The 22,973-nt window shown below is 33.5% G+C and overlaps 1 protein-coding gene across 1 annotated transcript; it reads right to left on the reverse strand.

The window, feature by feature from the left end:
• Window positions 1-2,163: 2,163 nt before the first annotated feature.
• On the reverse strand, window positions 2,164-4,696 carry LOC107193010 (short neuropeptide F-like). The gene is made up of 3 exons (XM_015582380.1): window positions 4,609-4,696; window positions 2,338-2,519; window positions 2,164-2,220 (listed from the first exon to the last, which is right to left on the reverse strand). Exons 1-3 carry the CDS (start codon window positions 4,694-4,696, stop codon window positions 2,164-2,166), a joined length of 327 nt encoding a protein of 108 aa, XP_015437866.1.
• Between the last annotated feature and the right edge of the window lie 18,277 nt (window positions 4,697-22,973).

Raw genomic sequence — 22,973 nt, forward strand, 5'->3', positions numbered from 1 at the left:
GGGGCTTTGTTCCCGGCGGACCACGGCCACATGGTTGTCCGGGGCCCGAAAATCAAATTCCGCGTAACAGTTTATATTTGTATTACGCGTGTTATATTCCGCGTCCCGCTGTGTATTATACAGGGTATTTCACGTAACTTGACCACCTTAAATATATCGCTTATTTTGTATGATAGAAAAAATATCAGGGGAGAAAAATATTCTGTTCGAAGGCGCCAATACGGTGATGGGCCGAATTGTTTTCTCAAGGTCATTTTTTTTTCGAGATTTCAAGGTCATCGAATTTTTTGTTAATGGGACTACATATTTTCACTACAACACTCTTATAGCATATAAAAAAACAAATCCAACGAGGTGCAATATGTTGACCTTCACGTGACCCTTAGTGAAAAAATCATGAAATGTTTGTCAGTAAGCTCAGTAGGCGTTGGGGGATGATAAATGAAGGAATTTCAATTTTATTGGAACAGTGTACCGTGTAATTGTCCCTGGTGCTTGTAAACAGACATTTGTATTCTCCTTTCATCGGCAGAAAACATGCGAGAAAGGGTTCTACATGAATGTAGATCAATTACTGCAGAGCAACTTAAAAATGTACAGCAAGAATTTATTTACCGCCTCCAAAAATGTATCCAGATTCATGATGCACATTTTGAACACCTTCTAAAATAAAGATTTAACTAAAGACTGTTCCAATGAAATTGAAATTCCTTCATTTACCGTCCCCGAACGCGTACTGAGCTTACTGACAAACATTTCATGATTTTTTCGCTAAAGGTCACGTGAAGGTCAACATATTGCACCTCGTTGGATTTGTTATTTTATATGCTATAAGAGTATTGTAGTGAAAATATGTAGTCCCATGAAAGAAAAATTCGATGACCTTGAAATCTTGAAAAAAAATGACCTTGAGAAAACAATTCGGCCCATTACCGTATTGGCGTCTTCGAACAGAATATTTTTCTCCCCTGATATTTTTTCTATCATACAAAATAAGCGATATATTTAAGGTGGTCAAGTTACGTGAAATACCCTGTATATCGCGTTCCGCTTATATGATAGTTGCATTTCGTATAATTGTATTTCGCGTTCTGTTTATAATTGTATTACGCGTATTATATTCCGCGTCCCACCGTGTATTATATTTCGCGTACCGCTTCCAATTGTATATAGCCTCCCGAGGCACCAATTTTTACCAAATAAAGGGTGGATATCCAGCCTGAAAATCTCACTCATTCATTTCGGCAACCGACCCCTGGCACACCGACTGAGTCGGCATTGCCTATTCCCATCCGTCTTGGCAACGCACGTTGCACATTCTTCAATGAAAAATGTAAACAACTAAATTACATTTGTCGTTTCTATTCAAAGACTATTTAGGACAAATATTCAAACAACAATGTACTGTCACATGTCCTGAGGACATCTGAAGGACATGAATTTCAGACATCGCAAATACGTGTTTTCTGGTACATCTTGCAGATGTCTCCAGGACGTGAATTTCATACGTCATTAGGATATCCTATTTCAGACAGCTTTAAAACATCTTTATTAGGGTCCTAGGACATTCAGACCTAAAACAGCTATAAAACAGACATCTTGAAGATGTCGTGTGCTACCTGGGATTTAAGGTGACACAAATGTATTATGATGTTTTGACGTAATAAATACATCAATGCCATCAGTCTCCTACTCTACCGTTTAATTGTACATCACTCCTTACATATTTCTCTTGAAACAAATTATTCTTTACAATCGAAGTAATAATTATGTTTACGAAGAAAGATACATATATATTATAAACTGATTACTTAACAGTGATAAACAACGTTTCTTATTGACAAAACGAATAAATAGCGATTCGACTTTATCAGTGGTATATTTTATTTCAATTTTGAAAATTGTACGTTTACACTGTCATGAATTTTAATTACCTTCAATAATCAATAGTAATAGAATGAATTTTATTTGCATTTCTAGTTTATATTCGTTTGTTTGTTTATCTGTTGTTAAGAAAAATAGTAAAATTAAAGTATTTGACAGTGGTAATGCCATACAAATACAAATACAGTTATTAAAAGTTCCATGCTTTTCGTAGCTATGATAAAAATAGTAGAGAAGACACAAGATCGATATCCATTTAGAAGAAAGGTGTCCATTTTATCAATCATTGAATCTCGATGATGCAATATTATTCATAGCGCTTGACAATACTCCAATCTGAAACATATAAGTTATTACTATATAACTACATTATTTTTCCAGTACATATGTATAAACATATAAAACATTTTATAATATTATGTGAACGCATGAAGTGAACTTTGTTTGTCTTACGGGTAGACGGGAATCCGAACGTCCAAATCGAAGTCGCAAGGATGGCGATCGTTGAGACTTACGGATCATTAAATGTTCCAACGGAACATCGCCAAATCTAGCATTGTCTAGTGCAGCGCGCTGCATTAAGAGTCTGTAGAGCTCGTGAATATTTTCCGCTGGTGTTTTTTCGGGTGTTTCATCTGGGAACAACAAACGCCCAGAGAAATATCAGTTGACAGTTATTAGATATGCCGCAATTTCAGTTCTACTAAAAGGTTACCACAATCTTCTCTATGTCTGGACCCCAGAGCCAGAGTGTGTTAAGTCACACTTTTCAAATTTTAAAGGAGAGCAAATCAAAGGTGCCGAAATCTAAATGTAACTTTGGAGTTGTTCGGTAAGGTTTCAACGAGAAATAATCGCTACCTTCGTACTATTGAATGGATTTAAGACAAGTCTCGATATATAGAAGCGATGAACATTGCATTGCAAGTCCCGTGTGTGGTGGACTTTAGACTGTTTGGCTGGGAACAAAATATGAACTTACTATAATTTTTACATTATTATATTAAAAACAAAATGACTTGAAACGGAATAATTTTTACCATAAGAAAGAGTGAAAAATTTGATATGGGAAACAAAACGTAATTTCTTTAAAAAAGTGGACTTAATACACTCTGGCTCTAGGGTCCATACATGTTATCATTAGATTGCAGGTTTTATGTATTTATAGCATATACGACTATCTGAAATATAATGAAATATAAAACTTTAATTATAGTAAAGTATCGATGAGAGTTCCTACTTGATACCTACCAGTTTGGGTAGGGGGGCTGGAAAATATCAAGATCGATTGGCATCTTGTACCCATAACGTGTGATCCGCGAGATAATATGTTCATACAGTTATCCGAGAAATTATTGTTCAAACAGAACTTCCAAATATGTTATTGAATTTCTCTTGAAATGCTTAATAACATGGCGATAATAAAAATATGTAGTTCCATTGAAAAATATACATTGTTATTAAAATTTATGATTTAAATTAATATATCAATTTAAAAATATTCAAATACGTTATTAAGTTTGCTCCATGAAATCAGACAACTTTCATGTGAAACATTTTTTCGTATTTTGAGTAGCTGGCGAAATAATATAGCGTCTGTACACTTAAACCGGACATATTGTATACATTTCATTGATAATGTTAACTGTATCAGAGAAAATTGTAAATATGTTACAATTAATTACGCCGTATTTCATATTACTGTAAACGTATCTATAGACGAATTGCGTGAGATGGTTGCCTCGATTCTCATCCCCTCTTTCAGTTTCATTCACGGATCTTTCCTATGATAACATACGAAAATCTCTTCCTTTATCGAATGTCTTGTTAACACATTCGTTGCCATTTGAAGAATTCTCCGGATTCTTTGAGGAGGGAAACAGTTCGTGAACTTGCCGAGAGTTCGTCGATCTAGCTAAGGCAAACGAACTCTCGTTGAATTCGCGGAGTTGATGGTATATCAAGGTATAACAGTTGTAGTGAAGTTGTTGTGAAGGTTGTAGTGAAAATATGTAGTCCCATTAAAAAAAAATTCGATGACCTTGAAATCTCGAAAAAAATGACCTTGAGAAAAAAATTCGGCCCATCACCGTATTGGCGCCTTCGAACAGAATATTTTTCTCCCCTGATATTTTTTCTATCATACAAAATAAGCGGTACATTTAAGGTGGTCAAGTTACGTAAAATACCCTGTATATGTAGGTATATACAGGGTGTCCCACGCAAATGGACCAAGATATATCTTTAAAACGGTAGGAGGTGGAAAACCATTTCATTGGCAAAATTTAAATGGTGTTGTGTGATGAATCACATGGCACATGTATGTATCTGCTCCGGAAGTGGAGACGTTTAAGGAATTTGCAAATCACGTCCATTCTTTTTAAATAGAACTATTTTCTTTTATACTTCGATTAATTTGTTTTTTATTCTTAAAAAAGTAAGAAGATGCACGTATAATAAATGGAAGGTCAATATAAATTCCGAAGGAAGCACCTTTATAATTTCCATAATTGTAATACGAGGTCCTAATCATACAAAAACCTAAATTGTCCATTTAGTATTCACCTCACTTTCGTATAGGCTAGGTCAAACATACACTATGAAGGAAGGAAATATTTTTAAAACATGGTTTAACAATGCATAGTGGCTATTGGTTAATAAGTATACATATACGTATTATAGTCACAGCCTTTCCACTTCACATCGGATTTTCAGTCCACGTACCTCCATAGTCCATATAGTTTTCTGCCCCAGAGACGAAGCCCACAATAAGAAGAAACAAAATAGGTTTTGTATAGAATTTACTTGACATCTTATTTGGGTGTCCTGAAATGAAAATAATATATTATATTCCTAATCCATTTTCACTTTCTTCCTCCTCAAACTTCGTTGGAAATCGATTATTTTGCAGTTCGAATAAATATTAAAGAAATAAAAATCTGTAATTTACGTGTACCGTGACGTCTAAAAATGTCGCGAAATTTCAGCCGGATCAGCAAGAACGTTTGTAATTCAAAATCGAATGCACTTTCTGATCCGATAACGACACTTTTTTAACGCACACGCGACCCATTCGTCAAAAGTATTGCCGTACCGAAAGGGTTAAAAGAGCTTCTTTAATAGACGACGCCATGAACGTAATTTTGTGTACACCCTGTACTTGAATGCTAGCGATTGTACAAATAATTGTTTATGAACAAATAGCTATAAGAAGGTCTGAAACCTACAAAGCAGTCTTGAGGTGCGATATAGAACTTTGCTCCCCAACTTTTATTACGAATGACTGTAAGATATTTTGGTTATATCAATTTCGAAATGCGAAAAATAAAAAACTGTAAGTGAATGTAATTTGAAGTCAATTCATTAATTTAGGTTGTATTTGAATAAATAGAAATTGCATATTGCGACGATACATGTCGTCGTTGTAGAGTCAGTGGAGTGCAAAGAGTTATAATGTATGTACAAACATTTCTATACATGTAATGTAATTTTTCAAGCTACCGGCAACCCCTTATGCTAATTTCTTGATTAATTCAGATCTAATTTGCGCAAAGGATAAGTATTAATTATTCTGCATTACGTATATTCAACAACGAGTTCATACACGAATGTTATTTCTCGTGGTTATGTAATTACTTTGTATTTTCCGTCAGATGGATATTAAATGACACGGTGCACTGCACCCTTTTGTAGTGGCAAGCGTTTAACAAGATTTTTTGCTTCTCATAAAGAACACAAGAGACTACGTAAAAAATTTCATACCTCACAGATACAATTTTAGAAAAGTAAAGATCAGTATTTGCTAGATTTTGTCATTATACTAATTTTATTTGAAATATCATACAGAAAGTACGAAAATTTTGTTACACGCGTAGTTCGAAACTACCTATATGTATAAAATTTATTATAAAGAATAAAATATGTAGGAACGTTTGAAAAAATGAGGGCCCAAGCGGGATTTGAAACCACAACCCCCGGCGCCAAAGCCGAGATTCTACGCGCTTCTCCGCGGAGCTCTTCTTTAATCCATTGATGTTATTTGCTTTTTTATTATTATTAATGTTAACATAAATGACTATATTAATTACTAACGTAGTGAATGTAAAATATACATATATCCGAAACTCCGTCCTTGAAATAAAAATTTTATAATCGAACTTTTTTTATTTATGCTTACATATAATACATATGCATTACGTTACACAATTTAAACGGACAAAAGCGCTGCTAGCGCAACTGCGTAAGGGTTAACAATTGTGTCTCCGCTCGATTACTATCAGCTTCCACAGAACATAAGTTCGAGTACAGTGACACAAATAACCTTTTCATTTAAACTCGATCATTGTTTGATTAGAACAATAATTCGTTATTCAAAGAGTCTTCCTTGTCTCGCACAGTAATAGATCGGGTAGTTTACTATTCCACTGTCACAAAATATCGATTGAAATGTAATTCATCTTGAGAAGCGAACATTTATGAAATCTAAATGAAGCAGAATAATAAAATCAATCCATTTTAATGAAGGCTTTAAAAACGAGATGATTCTATCTAACACAGTATTATTCTCATAACTTCAATATCTGTGTCGTTTATATTTGATATAACTTTATTCGCAAAATTCATAATTAAATTTCGTGATGTGAATTTGTACGTAGAAAGAAACGACGAAAGACAAGCAGATCAGCAAAAATTCATGTTAACGTGAATTCGCAGTTATTACTAATAATAGGTGAAATATAAACAAAAATTCAGTGATATTATGAAATTAAATGAAAATATTCACTCTATAAATTGTTCTTGAGACGCGGTAAAATCTTTAATTATTATTTTTCGATATTCTTCAAATGGGAAATGTAATTTGCTGCAAGCTATATAATAACGTATTTGCAAAAAATAAAAAAAAACTCGAAAGAAAAATTAAAGATCAGAAGAAACAAAGAGTTTGCTGATAATTAACATCTTCTTTCATTTCTGTTCTGAATAAGCCAAGAAATATCGATTTGATTAACCGAAGATTCTTTGTGTCAAAATGAAACGATAATATAATTCGGGTCAAAGTAGAATAAAAATGTTTTTATACCAGGCGATATTTTCAAAAAAAAGAATTTTTAAAATACATCACGTGAATATAAATTCGCAAATGGTCCTATCCATTATTCATTATTCCTACATTCTCCTTTCTTCTGTCAATTTGCGCCAGGCTATCAGAGAAAACAGATATAATTCTAACGTATCAGCAATGTTAGCTAATATCAATATAAATAAAAATAATAGACCAGATACAAAATGGTAGGTACATTTGATGAATTTGTATAACCGATATTTTCAAAAACATGTCCTCCCATAAAAATATGTTAATTGTACCGCGAAATCAACCTCCTGGTGTACATTTAAAAACATTGCAACGCATTATTTTTACACTATCTTAAGTTATTAAAATAAATTGCATTTAAAATTTTATTTAAATCATTCGTAGAAGCTTATATCCTTTTATATTAATTATATTAATCTGATGAGTTAAAACAGTTTCACACACGTGTCTGCACTAACTCACTCAATTGAGAACGCGTTACAACATTACAATAGCACACGAGAAACACATACAAAACACGGATATGCATATGTATATTCTATATGTATAAATCAGAAACCTGGCATTCATTTTAGAAGAATGCAGACACAAAAAAGAAAATATTTTATATATAATTAAAAGGGTAACAATCCTACAAGAATGAAGGAAATATGAAATTATATTATAAATATCTTACGGAACAAAAGAGAAAACATAAATTGAAGTTCGATAATAAAATACGCACAGTGAAATCAAAGGACTCACTTTGTGAAGAGAAATGGGATCGATGTGTTTCCAACGAGTCGACGATTTCGCTTCCTCGACGGGGTACGATCTTGGAAAATTGAACGAGTCGCGCAACACAACGGTAACGATGCGAAGTGAGAGACAGTATCGAGGGTTGTCTTCATATATATATGGATGCAGGAGATGTGGCGGTTTTTACGGGAAGGGGTAGTGTGGGCTGTGTAGGCGCAGGCACAGACGACGAACGACGAATCGACGACACGGTCCGGAAAGCTTGCGTCCACTTACGATCTCGAGCGCAAGCGTTCTTCCCTCGCACCCTTCACGTTTGCTTCCCTATACCTTGTGTTCCGGCACAAGGTTGCTGTGATTTTTTTTTTCTCTAGGAAATCCTGCATCATGATTTTTCAGCCGAGCATGGTGTTATAACAACAAGCACACATTCACAGGATATCAAATGAAATTTTTCACCTTGTTTCTTACTTACCTTCTTCCGTTATCTGTATATCAATTTAAGGGGACTTTCTCATTCAAAATTGAAAAAAAAAGACACTTTTTTAATATTTCTTTATAAAAAAACTATTATATTTAGAAACATAATTCCTTTTGGACGCTATTATATATATTATTAAGAACATAAAGAAATTTTTTCTACCACTTTTAGTTCAGCACGACCGCTGTAGAGGGCGTCTTCCAAAAAGCCACGTTTTAATCGGTGCGACACTTTGCAGACGTCCTGTAAAAAATTAAGTAAAAATTCAAATGGGATTCTATTCGTAAGACTTGAAACTAGACAATAAACCTCTAAAATATTTTATTTTTTGTATTTTTTATCGTTTTATACGTATTTTTCCGAAAAATTCGAAAAATCACTCTTTTTTGGGGGCAATTCACCCCTGTATAAAAAAGGGGGGGTAGCTTTATGAACTTTTAGAGGTTTATTGTCTAGTTTTAAGTCTCACGAATAGAATCCCGTTTGAATTTTTACTTAATTTTTTACAGGACGTCTGCAAAGTGTCGCACCGATTAAAACGTGGCTTTTTGTTCGCGCTAGCTAAGAGCTAGAAAAACCCGACAAAAAGGACTCATTACCCCTTACGAAAATTCATTTCATTGTTTAAATATTTTGCTCTTTGCTTTTCTTTAGTTTTATTACATAGTGTTAACAGTTATTATTAGTTTTAACAGTTCTAACTTCTTTATTTCGTGACTCTACTCAATTCGAATTTTTTCACTCGAACCGCATTTTTTTTAAATTATGCCGGTAGAAACAAATTCTGCGGTCAATTTAGAATTCAACGTGTCAAATTTTATAGGAAATGATGTAGGTATATAACACGTCAAGGAAAAAATCCAACCAAACATTATAACGGAGAAACCTTAATTTTTTTCAAAAATGTCAAGCTTGACATAGATTTTCAAGGTCAAAACTTGTTTTCTGATACTTTTTCTATATTTTTGCCTGATTCTACAATACTTTTACTTCTACAAAAAGTTCTACGATTTTTACACAAAAATGAGCAGTTTATTTTCCATTGTGCGCCGCGCCGCTTACTTAACCGTCGGACGCCACGACCTTGTCGGCTTGCTGCGACCACAATTCTAGAAAGTCCAGAATTACAAAAATGAATGTTAAACAGGAAAAATCATAGAATACGGGCATATTTAAAAAAAAAGTTGAAATTACGACCCATATGTTCAGTTTGCAAGACAATAATATTTTTAATATTTTAGCATTGAAACAATAATTTTAGTATACAGCAAAAAATTAGTTAACCCTGGAGTGGTCACGTCCAACTCCGAGTGACTATAGACTGTACATTGTCACTACCCAAGTGGTCGCATGGATGACAACTGCCATCCATTGTAATGTTTGCAATTGAACACTTATAATATTCAAACTTTCCTTACTTGTAGTATCACAGTGGTATCTTTAAACGCCTTCACAATGGGAAAACACTAGAAAGAAACGTTTCATTTTCAAGTAAAAAGTGTAATAAAAAAACCAGCGAGTATTAAATATACAACGAAATGAGGTAAAAACATCAAATAATGTAAAAATTCTTTTATACATATAAAAGGTCACGTGGATGACAACTCTTTTCCAAAAGGTTTTTATACGTTATAAAGTCGGTGAACCGAAACACACGAAACAAATTGCTACACTGAGTTATAAAATGCTCCTTCCAAAACAGATGCTAAGCTCCGTAACATAATCCCTTCATCGCATCCCTTAATGTAATCAACTATCATTTTCTTATATTCTTTAAACATAAAATTTTAAAGATAATTTTTATATTTTTAAATGGAACATTCTATATTTCTTTGCAGAGATTAAATTAACACTAAAAACGGAATAAATAAGCATTGAGGCATACCTTGTTCTGGTTTTTCCCTCAATTTGTCATAGGTCATATAAGACATTCGCCAATTTGCTTTACCATTTTGTCAGCTGGCGTTGCCTGCAAAGCCCAAGTCAAATGCGGAAACAGATGGCTATGGTGTTCTTACACAACTTTTGTCAATTATTGCTGGCAATTTTTACAAAAATATTTCATATAAATTTTATTGTTGAAAGGATGTAAAAGCTTCGCAAAGTTAAGAATGAAAAATATAATTAAATGTAATGTCTCGAAAATTATTCGTTTAAAACAAAGGAATTGTTCTAAATAAAAATAGTCTGTTATTCAGCATTAAAACGAGCTGGAGGTGGTCAATTGAACTCAACCTTTTAAGGAGTTTTCGTAAAGTGTGTGTACGTGTTTCTGAATGCGATTAAGCGTTTACCAATCCATTAGCTCGCCTCTCTACAAAATATGTATGTACTTGTATCATCAATTTTTTCGATAGAAATTCTTTCTTCCCCAACGTAGTATTCGATGAAAGAAAAAATTCTTATACTTCCAAAGCAGCATAAGCTTTACATAAACAAGGAAACAGTTCCTACGCATAAATGTTCACTGTTCACGACAGTCAGTGTCGTTGTATTATTTGGTTTTTCGAATTTTTTACGATCATGAGTAAGAAACATCGTTGGGAATCAGACCTTTGCTAAATAAGATACAAAGAATTAAATCTAATACAACAGTAAATAGTCAAATTTCTCATAACAAATTCACGTTATTTAAACGACAATATTATAAGATCGCGAAATCTAACATAATTCACCTCTTTTAATAGATAACTAGAAATGGGTGATTTAGTAAAAGCAACTGGTAAATAAAAATCATAAAACTGTAACATTTAGTAAAGTATCATTAACCATAACATTATCCTCAATTTGAGTAACAATACTCTGAAATATAGAAAATATTTATTATACTTATCATTTCGGAACTCGTGTATTATTATCTTGTTTATTTTTTCTAGGGTGAAACACAAATTTTAGCAGTATGGGGTTATAGAATGATGGATGAGTATGATGGCCAAATTCATCTTCTGGTTCGTATCCGCTTAATTTCGTTGCGTGGACAGATAATACAAAGGTAGATACGAGTGTAATGAAGTAACCAAGAGTTAGTAGAACCAAATTGACGTTTTTGTACATGAATTCTAAGAAAATACTTTTACAACATATTGTTTTATTTATTTTGGTTGAAAAATCCTTAATATATGATCCTGCGTAGAAAAAAGTAAATATGTGAGCACGCAACTATTTTGCACCAGTTACATAGATAATTATTCAGATCAGTATATATGTACAGGGTGTTTCGTTTAACTGGAAACGGTGGAATATTTCACGAAGGATTAAAGTTATCAAAAAAATGTTCATACAAAAGTTGTTTGGTACAAAGGGTGACATTACGTGGTATAAATAATTTTTCTATAAGTGTAGTAGTGGGGGAGATATCAAAGTCAAGTTAATTTTTTTAAATGGAACCCTGTATTTTTGTTATGCATATTATGATAGTGTTTGTTGAGACGAATACAATGAACTGCCACATGATATCATTCCCTATAGTAGGAAGTGATAAATTAGTAAGATTTTAAGAAGTCAGTTGAACGCAAATCGCCTAGTTGAATCCTACGTGACGAAATAGAAACAAACGATGAAAGAAATGAAAACTGTACGTGTTTTGTTTTCAACAAAGAAATGGCCAACACTCTTAAACTGACTGTGTTATTTTCAGCGTAATAATATTTATACTATTTATAGCGTATCTGATCGTCTGAAATTCAATACAGTAAAAAGTTTCAACATGTTTGAAATAGAGATATTTGTTTTATTTCGAACCTAACAGAATCATTAATGAGGTAAACAAATTATGATTTGAACATATTTGGGAATAAAGAGTATAAAATAAAATATTAAATTTTAAAAAATCGATTGCAAATAAACAATTTGATTAGTGTTGTATAAAGCTCGAGTCTTTGAAGCTACAAAGCTTAGCCTTAAAGACTGAGTCTTTAAGGCTACAATCATATGAAGCTCGAGGCTCAAGGCTCGAGCTCCAAGGCTCGAGTCGTCGAGGCTCGAGGCTCGAGTTTCAAGGCTTTGAGTAGTCGAGGCTCGAGCCTCGAAGCTCGAGGCTTTTATGTTTAACACGTTCACTGCTGAGCGTGTTTCTGCTGGTTTTGTCTTCAGCGCCAAAGAGTGATTGCCCATTAGAATCATATAATAATATATTACACAATATGATTGTATGTATTGTGCAAACTTATCATGCGTAGTACATTAATCTTGCTGCCGGTCATCTATGACTCCCACGGCGTAAGAGTATGTTTCCAGTCGATCAGATAATACAATATTTTGAACATTACAGACAAATTTTTAGCAATGTTTCATTTCGTCTACTATTCAATGGTTATTTTGTTTCATTTTTCATTTCCCTTTCTTGGTATCAATCTCTCATGTGTTTGCAGTCATCGCTGTATTTTTTAAAAACTGTATAAAGTATAATATTATAGATTTAGTGTAAATTCCATTATTTAACACTTAAGGGTTCTAGAGGGTTGAACCTTAAAGCTTCAGACTTAATGTGGAATAACACAGTGACGATTGGCAAAAATTAAGTTTTTTATATATATACTTTCAAAGTATAATTTTTCGAAAATATTCTACCAGAATATTAAGTCGAATATCACGTGAATAACGAAAAAAATGTCCCAACTTTGATCAATGAACCGTGAACAAATTGAGAAATTATTTTGTTCGACGCGTAACATCCTATGACTCGTATATCTTGCTCAAGTATACATAGGTATTTTGTAATAAAAGAAAATTTAACGTATTGTCCAAAATATATATTTGATCACCCTATTAATAATAGTTTAATGAGGTTTGGGTGTTGCAGAACTAATTTATAAAAACCACGCTTTTCTGGACGTTTTTGGATTATTCCCCCTTGAATCTTTAAAAGCTTGAGATTCGTGTAATATCAGAGTTAAAAACTAAAAATTTTTAGGTTAAGTTTTAAGGCTTCGAAAATTCAAGGTCTGTACATTACTTCACTACATACAATTTATACGACTCGAGCCTTCAAGCTTAAAGGCTCGAGCGTTAAAGACTCGAGCTTTCACGACTCAAGCTTCGAACCTTGAGGGTTCGAGCCTTTAGGGTTTGAACCGCGACTCGAGCTGTTAAAGCTCAAGACTCGAGGCTCATTTTAACAACACTAAATTTGATAAGGAATTTTTTTAAGAATACAGAACTTACTTCAAAACGGGATTTCAGGAACTTCACTCACTTTTACTTTGACAATCGTAACAATCCTAACATATACATAATAATTTTCTGACTCTGTCTCCTACATACATACATATCTGTTACTGTTACATGAACCACATACAATTGCTGTCTTATGTAGTTCATTGCATTTTTCCCGTTTACCGTGGCATTTCTTTAAGCATCGGCAACTATTTTTATTAAATTTTGAAGTTTCTTCAAATTCCTATGATACAATATTTTTGGTCTCTATATATGCATATATAGAGATGTTTTTACAAAATATCTAATTTTTTTAGAATTTTGAAGTAAGTATTTTAGCGTGGTTCTCGAGATAGTATTTTACCTTTCGCCCAATATCGACAGGGTTAACCTTAACAGTAAAAGTACCAATATTTTTTAAACTGAAGCTTGTGTTACTAAAATTAAATTTGTCTATATATTGATCTATAAAAAATGATTAGAAACACTTGTAAAGAAAACATTACATTTGATTTTCATCACAACGTTGCAAATTCGTTGACCAAGTACGCTAACACTCTTTATACCGTTCATCTTATAAACTGTACACCTGAGAAACTTCAGAAGACAAAGCGAGAACTACCCAAAATTAGTTTACACGGTCGAGATTTTCCGCACGCAGTGTATCTCTTTCTAAAAGATTGCGACAGGCTCCCTACCGGAAAAATAACTTCCTCCACCTAAAATGGGTATAAAGAAGTCAATCTGAAACATCGTCTCTAACAAATTGGACAGATTGCAACTGAGATAGCTAACATTTTCTTATTTAAGCCAATCGACCCCTACAGTCCGAGGCCTTTCTCGGTCAGGAAGCGCTCTTTGGATCGTATCCTTCCCTTACAATTACACTGAATTACTTTGGCATGTGATATGTAGATTACTGGTATCTGTATATCTGGACGATTTCAAATTACTCGCAAGCTGTTTGTTGTCCGAAAAAATATTTCGAACAAAAATTGCATGGTATGTATCAAGGAGGACATATGTTCGAATTTTCCCTAAACCCTATATTTCTTTGCAGAAATTAAATGAGCATTAAAAACTGAGTAAATAGGTAAATGTTAAAGCATAATAGGTGAATGGTGAGTATATTAACATATTTACCATGAAGGTTATATTATAAAAGGTAGCATAAAGGAACTGTTGACCGTTATAGTACCTTCTGATACAAACATCTAAAGTTTAACAAATTACATATGCACATTCTCTAGTGATTTTGCAGAGATTTTTGCACGTGCATTAATAATAGTGTTTTTGTATGTTTCGCAGAGATGTGCGTCGATGGTTCAATAAAATTCAATGAAACACCTTTTAAAATAAATCTTTCATTGGAAATATCTCAATAAATTCCCACTTTAGATCTATTCTATGCCTTTATACTTGATAGTCACTTTTTAATGCTCACTTAACTTATGCAAAGAAATATAGGATGTTCCGTTCAAAAAAATCAAGGTGGCCTTCAATACTTCACGTGTAAACAATATAGAAAAATAATAATTATTCTAGTGCATGCCCCTCTCTATATCCTTTTTTTGAAACACCTTTTCGCGCAGCAAGTAACTTACGAGTAATTTGTAATTGCCAAGTTGGTCTCACATGTCCGACTATACGTACAAATATTTCATATTCAACTTTTATATTATTGTAAATTTTATTTTTCCCTTTTCTTTCCTTCACATTTTCTCTAATAAATCAAGAAAAGGCAGAAGGGGTATATTCCAATTTGATTTTCTAATCTTTAATGTTATTTAATTAAATGAATTTCACATTCTAATGTATTGAATATTTATATTTAAACGTTTTTTCTGTAATCTAGTTCTTAAGATATTAGAGCAAGTACATCGTTCGTGTCCATATTTGAAAATTGTTTTTATCCTTTCGGTATGAACGTTTACCAATATGCGCAAGTGTCATAAATTTTTGGTAAAAATGATCTACTACATACAAAAAATTAAGAAAATGGTGAGAATATAACTTGCGTTTACTCATTAAAAATTATTACGATCGTTTAATGTATTATCTCGAATTTTATCGAGTTTGCATTAAAATTAATCTCGAAGACAGTCTCGTGGTAGTTAATTGTTTTTGCGGTTCTAAAGTACACAACGTGTAACTGTCCGATGGGAAGGACGTCATAGGTATTTTTTTCAATCAGAAAGACAAATGACTGACGAAGGGAATCGATAATTGATCATCATATGTATATGTATAGAAGTAGATCGAGAGCGTATAAAATTACATTCTGTCATTAATATTAATGCTCACTTGAACATCTTAGCTTCTAATGTCTCAACAAACATGTCTACCTACACTGATAGACACACTAATTGACGTCGTGTAAAGTAACAGCACACCTTGGATGTGAAATGAAAATGAATAAAATTACTAATGTGCTCGAACCACTCCATCTCAAATTACATATTTAACAACGTAATCGCCAGTTTCTTAAAAACACATGATATTTATCGATCATCGTGAATAAATTGAAGCCTACGGAACTGTTGCTTTCCAAGACGCACATAATTTTCAAGATATGAAATAATAAATTTCCAAACAATCATATAAAAATAGACAGAACAATATCCATTCATTTAAAATTTAGAAGAACACTACACACATATTCTGAACGCCCATGACCAATTTTTTGCATCAACAATACTCAAATCTTAGCAGGAAAGAACGAACAGTCATCAGTAGATCAAAACTTGGCCATAACGGGTTTACTCACGCTCATTTAACTTTTGAATTCGTCATAGCACAGAGAAGATGTTTTCGTGCTACGATAACGCGTCAAATGTGCGTCGAACCAATGCAAACACGAATCGCAACCCCCGTATTTTATCGAATTCTGCAGAAAGTTTGCCGTATGCGCGGCAACTGCAACGTGTTACACCCTAATCGTTAACTGATAAGGGAATAGATACCATATGGAATCTAGTAAGTACAGTAAACAGTTGAATATGTCTCTATGCGGATATTAAATTATAGCGAACATATTACTAATCAGAATTAGGCATTGTTCGAATGAATTTGTCTTTCACACTAGAACTACCGACGATAAACGCATTTCTATTTCGATAGGTCGATAAACATGACAAACTTTAGAAATTTACACATTTATAAATTAATTAATTTCTTCAATTTCAAATCGTAATAAAACTTTCAAAATATCAGAGAATGTATTGTTGTAACATTTTAATCATCGTTATAAGAGTATCCTGACAAGTCATTTTGACTTGGTTGGTAGTTCTATGTGTTAAATGATTATTCGAATAACGTTTTATTTGTTATAGTATTATTGCTTATTCGCATTACTTACATTATTCACGTTATACATAGTACCAGCTGACGTACCCGTTCTTGCGCGGGCAGTTTAGTTTGGGAATTAAATTTTAGTTCGTACACGGAGATAGGTTATAATATCATGAATAAATAAATGATAATTATAAATTATAAAACTACATAGTAACTTTATTTTTCTAATTATAACATACGTGTACAGACACTTAGCGCGACCCAAAGTCAAATACATAAAAGTGGTGGGTTCTGGCTTCAATTTTTTGTTTTTCTTATTTTATAATTTTTTATCTCTACCTTTTTCTCAAGACAACGCTTCTCTATATACGACATTAGGTGTTCTGGCATGAGGGGAAAGCACATACAGGTTCAGATTAGAACTAACACGGGAGCACGCTACGTATAGCTGCCCGTGTGAAAAACAATTTTCGCGTAAATCAATGGGATAGAATTATTCACCTTCTTTCTCAGGAGTATTCGTTGGCATGCACCTGGGCCAAGAACAAGAAACTCTCCATGGTTACGGACAAGACCAAGGTCATCATACTTAATGGTCGTAAATTCCAAAATTTCAAGGAAATACCAATATCCAATTGTCTTCATCCCTTAGTGCCGTCGATTAAATACTTGGGTATTATATGGGATAATAAACATACTTTCACTGACAATGAGCATTTAAATATAGTGGTAAACAAGGCCAGAAAGTATGTTAGCCTACTTTCTAGAATCCTTCCCAATACCGCTGGCGTTAAATCCGACAAGAGAGGAGTCTACTATTACGTTTAGCGATCTATTATTTGTTATGCTGCTCCCCTTTAGCAACCTTCTATCCATACAGGCAATAACAGGAGATCATTTATCCGCTCACAAAAAGAAATACTTGTTCGTGTCACTATGGCGTATAGGACAGCCTCTAGGGACTATTTATGCCTTATAGCAGGATTGGCCCCGATTGAAATATATTTGAAAGCCTTATATAAATTTAGACTTAACATGCGGCGAGAAATCGAAAAAGGTACGATTGACACAGAGGACCCCAACTCTATTTCTGGTATTAAAACTAGGAAACGGGCTTTAAAAAGATTAATGGAACTACAAACTCTAGAAAATTGGAGAACATACACAATTAATCGACAGAAACAAATATGGACAAATCAAATTATCAAAGATGTGAATAAATGGACTTCTAGGGACAAAAAAAAAATGGTATTAAACCATTTTATAACACAAATAATTACCAATCACGGGTGTTTCGCTGTTTATCTAAATAGAATAGGAAAGAAATCGGATGAAACTTGCTTCTTCTGCCTTGACGTAGATGATGCAGCCCACACATTGTTTTTCTGCCCTGAATGGAATAATGAAAGGGTTACTTTGACCAACATTGTGGGTAATTTCAATCAGGAAAACTTCATTCACACTATGATTCGGAATATTCCTAATTGGAACGCTTTTGTTACCTTTATAGATACTCTGATGAAGAAAAAATTAAAATTCGAAAATGATTTACAAAGGATTAATAGAAGACGTATTCCCGTCTGAACCCCAGTCACAATAGACGACCGTTACCTAGAAGAAGAAGGCCAATTAGGATTACAGGTAAAAGTGTGTTACGAGCCCGGGCCGTAGCAACGCGAGAGGCCGGTGAGTTTAGGTTTTCCAAGGAATATGGTATCAGTTTATTAGTAAGGTGCGCGGACGAATCTGACGCGAAGCCAGAGAGCCGCTAGGATGTTTAAAAACGAGGACGAATCTGATGCGAAATCAGGGAGCCGAGGAAGGTGAAATTCGTTAACGAACCCAATGCGAAATCGGAGAGCCACTGGGTTGGAAATACTCTTGGAAAAGTGTAATGCACGGACGAACCTGGTGCGAAATCAGGGAGCCGTTAGGAAATGATAGTTAGTTCCCCGTAACCATTGAATTTATAATTAATACAATTCGAGCGGCGAAGTTGTATTAGTGTGGGAACGGTCGACCTGATATTAGTCTAAACTAGAGGAAACTAGTATATCGATAATACTACAGATTTCTGGATCGTGTTATGGATTCAAAATAAACTACACAGATTTATAAAATAACAGTATAATTAATCAGTCTTTGGTTACAAATGTGTTATGTAGTGTTGTCGCGTACTAGTAAGTAATGATGAAATAATAACTATTACCGAAATAAATAGGTGCTCGGTGTTAACGCACTGGCGTTGCGGGGGTTGCGAATGGATTTTACGGAATAATGCCAAAGTAATAATTTTAGTCGGAATACAAATAAAGTGTTCTTGGTTTACTACAAGTTTCACTGGATTCGAAAGGGAACTTTAGCCCGATCTCACTAACGTAATGACCAACTCACAAGAACGTGACGCGACGTGTCTTTAAAGGTGACGGTAGAGTTCTGATCCCCCGAGGGTTAAAATCAACGGATTTATATAGGCCTAGAAATTGGTGGGGATGCTATGAAATTTCCATATAAGGACATTTTTGACGGTTGAAGTTGCGTCACGCTTCCTAGTCTTTTGGTTACCACGCCGTGGAAACGGATTTTACTCCCTCGATAACTCAAGGGATAACGAAAACGTAAGGACGTTTTCCTTTGCCGGGTGCGAGCGCAGACTATTAGAGCGAGAGGTATGATAGAAAATTTTTCATACGTAACAAGCGATAAATAAATCGGGTCTTCTATAATGTCTAATATATGTCATCGCGTCTTGTGCGCGTTGGTGCATATACCTTGGCCCCCCGCCCCCCTGTAAAAAAAGAAGGTAGTATCAAATTGTTGAATTGATTTTCTCTAACCATTAATCTATAGGCGTAGAAGTTCATGAGAAGTAAAACGATCGAAATATAATGACGACTCTTTAAATTTTTGTAATTTTTCAACACCAAACATCAATGGAACTCTTGAACAGTACTTGTCTCAAAATGAAATAAATATACAATCAGTTGTCGTGTAACTGGTAATACAGCCAGGTAGGGGATGATTTTATGTGAAAAAATAAATAGAAAATATAGAATAAAATTATTTCGTTTGACACAGTTCGTTTTCCAGAAACATGCCTTTGAACATTAATCTAGAACGTACATACATACAATATGTACAATGTACTTGTAACATGGCAATAAATAGAAACGGAATGCAATAACCAGATGCGCTAGCAAAGTCCTATTCAACTGCACTTTATTCACACCAAAGACGAATGAACGATGGCGTATCTTTCAAAAAGAAATACAATTCATAACTCGTTATGATCAGAAAATATGCGGAACATATGTTGAATATCAAAGACAAACATTGCCGTGAATCGAGATTGAATCATGAGATTAGCATAGGTACTGCACAAATTTTCAATAAATATGTTTACATTCTGGAAGTTAGATAACAAGGGATTTAATGATAATTTAATGAAAAGCTTTTATTTTCATAAGACTGTAATAAATAATAATAGAGCAATGGTAATTTTTATGTTGACTTTTAAAAGAGACTTTTCCTAGTCAGGTGATTAACCCTACCGCGATCTAACAAAACGGTACACAATTCGTATTGTATATCTTCAAAAATTTTAGAAAAAATGATTGCAGTATGTACCACGAGACGTGTGTCGTCACTTCGATTACGAGATAAGCGTGTCTCCTCCTAAATACAGTGAGTTACTTTAATATTCGGACACTTTAAAACTTTCACTTTGTCGCACTGTAACTTTATTCGTGATAAAGATAGAAGTTAGTGACTTGTAAATTATATTATTACAAAGGGTCTAGTTTACAAAAATAACAACATTAAGTATGTAGTTCGTAATACTTATTATATTTTCTGTTTTAAACAAAACAATGTCTAATTTTACGTTACTTTAATATTCGGACACTTCAGAAAATTGATAACACTGTTCAAACGTAAAAATTTTTTAAATTTTCAATAAGCTTTTCTGATAGATCTTTGTGAGCTGAATACGAATCTGCAAACCGTTTCTTTCCAGCACGTCCAGTTTTTGGAAAAAAAACAATTTTTGGAAAAATTGCATATATTCAACTTTGGAGCTGTGCTGTGCTTTGACAGTAATAGCTATTTAGTTTCTGTTGACACGAAATGATTCTCTGGACTCTTTCGAACAAAATGGTATAAATTGTTATTGTATTATAGATATCTAAATATGTTTAAATAATGTTCAAAGTGAGAAGGACACCGAAAACGCACCACTTTTTATTGATATTTTCCAATCTGTGTATTTCAAAAACTAAAAATCTAGGACAAAATCTAACCATAGCACGGGAAAGAATAGACCTTTCTCCATAAGAAAGTGACAAAGAAACTTACAAAATCTGTTTTGTTTTAAATAGGGAAGCGAAACAGTTCAGTTACAGTACTTAATGACGGCGGTCGCCTTGCCTAGGCGCGCACGGCCACTAAAATTTTTACTTTGTCGCACTGTAACTTACATTATGTCGAGTTGTAAATTACATTATTAAAACGGGTCTAGTTAACAAAAATAATAACATTAATTATATGTACTTTAAATTTACTTTCATCGCTAAAAATAACGTCATGCCACCATGTATCATCTTAGTAATAATTTTTTATATCATTTTCACAACCAGTAATTTATTTAATATTTTGTATTGGTTTGAGACTGTATACAGAGATTACGATGTTTGTAAACATAATTTACATTCGAATGAAGTATCATAATAGTTACGAAAGAAAAGATTAAATTTTACTAAACAGTTTATTTCAAAAGATGATACATGGTGGCATGACGTTATCTTTAGCGATGAAAATAAATTTAAAGTACATATAATTAATGTTGTTATTTTTGTTAACTAGACCCGTTTTAATAATATAATTTACAACTCGACATAATGTAAGTTACAGTGCGACAAAGTAAAAATTTTAGTGGCCGTTCGCGCCTAGGTAAGGCGACCGCCGTCATTAAGTACCACTGTCGCCGCCGCGTGTTCTGCTGAACTGTTTCGCTTCCCTATTTAAAACAAAACAGATTTTGTAAGTTTCTTTGTCACTTTCTTATGGAGAAAGGTCTATTCTTTCCCGTGCTATGGTTAGATTTTGTCCTAGATTTTTAGTTTTTGAAATACACAGATTGGAAAATATCAACAAAAAGTGGTGCGTTTTCGGTGTCCTTCTCACTTTGAACATTATTTAAACATATTTAGATATCTATAATACAATAACAATTTATACCATTTTGTTCGAAAGAGTCCAGAGAATCATTTCGTGTCAACAGAAACTAAATAGCTATTACTGTCAAAGCACAGCACAGCTCCAAAGTTGAATATATGCAATTTTTCCAAAAATTGTTTTTTTTTCAAAAACTGGACGTGCTGGAAAGAAACGGTTTGCAGATTCGTATTCAGCTCACAAAGATCCATCAGAAAAGCTTATTGAAAATTTAAAAAATTTTTACGTTTGAACAGTGTTATCAATTTTCTGAAGTGTCCGAATATTAAAGTAACGTAAAATTAGACATTGTTTTGTTTAAAACAGAAAATATAATAAGTATTACGAACTACATACTTAATGTTGTTATTTTTGTAAACTAGACCCTTTGTAATAATATAATTTACAAGTCACTAACTTCTATCTTTATCACGAATAAAGTTACAGTGCGACAAAGTGAAAGTTTTAAAGTGTCCGAATATTAAAGTAACTCACTGTAGGTCGCTACGGCACTGACAGTTACCGATTGAGCTGGTGATACCACAGACGAGATATAAGAATAGACCTAACATGCAATGTAAGTTTCTGTCCCATGTTTCGGGAGCGTCAGAAGTCCTCGTACCATATCAGTATTAGATTCCTTGCTAGCGAAACCGAAGCAATAATGTATGTATGTATTGCTATGTATATGCAATCACAGGGGCGTGTATGCTGTGCGTTATCACGGGTCGAATGTTGTTCCTGAAATCGGAAACTTTTATGGAGAAGTGCGCTCGAACCAGCGTGATTTTCGTGAGACACCAAGTCCCATAAGATGTTAGGTCTATTCTTATATCTCGTCTGTGGTGATATATCTGAAGAACGCGTCTTAGTATTTCACTGATATTTCACAGGTATTTTCACCTGTTAATAAATCAAAACTGAAACCGCAAACGCAGTTTCTGAAACGCACTCTGTGAAAATGACCCATATTTTTATTCACACCCTGTATATTGAAACACCAAAAATTAATTTTTAATAAAACAAAGAATTCGACCCAAATTGCGCTTTTTAATGTTACCTTTTTTCTTTCATTTAAAGTGTAATGTATATAAATTCATGTGTACAAATGTAATAATG

Source organism: Dufourea novaeangliae, unplaced genomic scaffold (assembly GCF_001272555.1).
Source record: "Dufourea novaeangliae isolate 0120121106 unplaced genomic scaffold, ASM127255v1 scaffold479, whole genome shotgun sequence".
In the NCBI taxonomy this organism is placed as follows: domain Eukaryota; kingdom Metazoa; phylum Arthropoda; class Insecta; order Hymenoptera; family Halictidae; genus Dufourea; species Dufourea novaeangliae.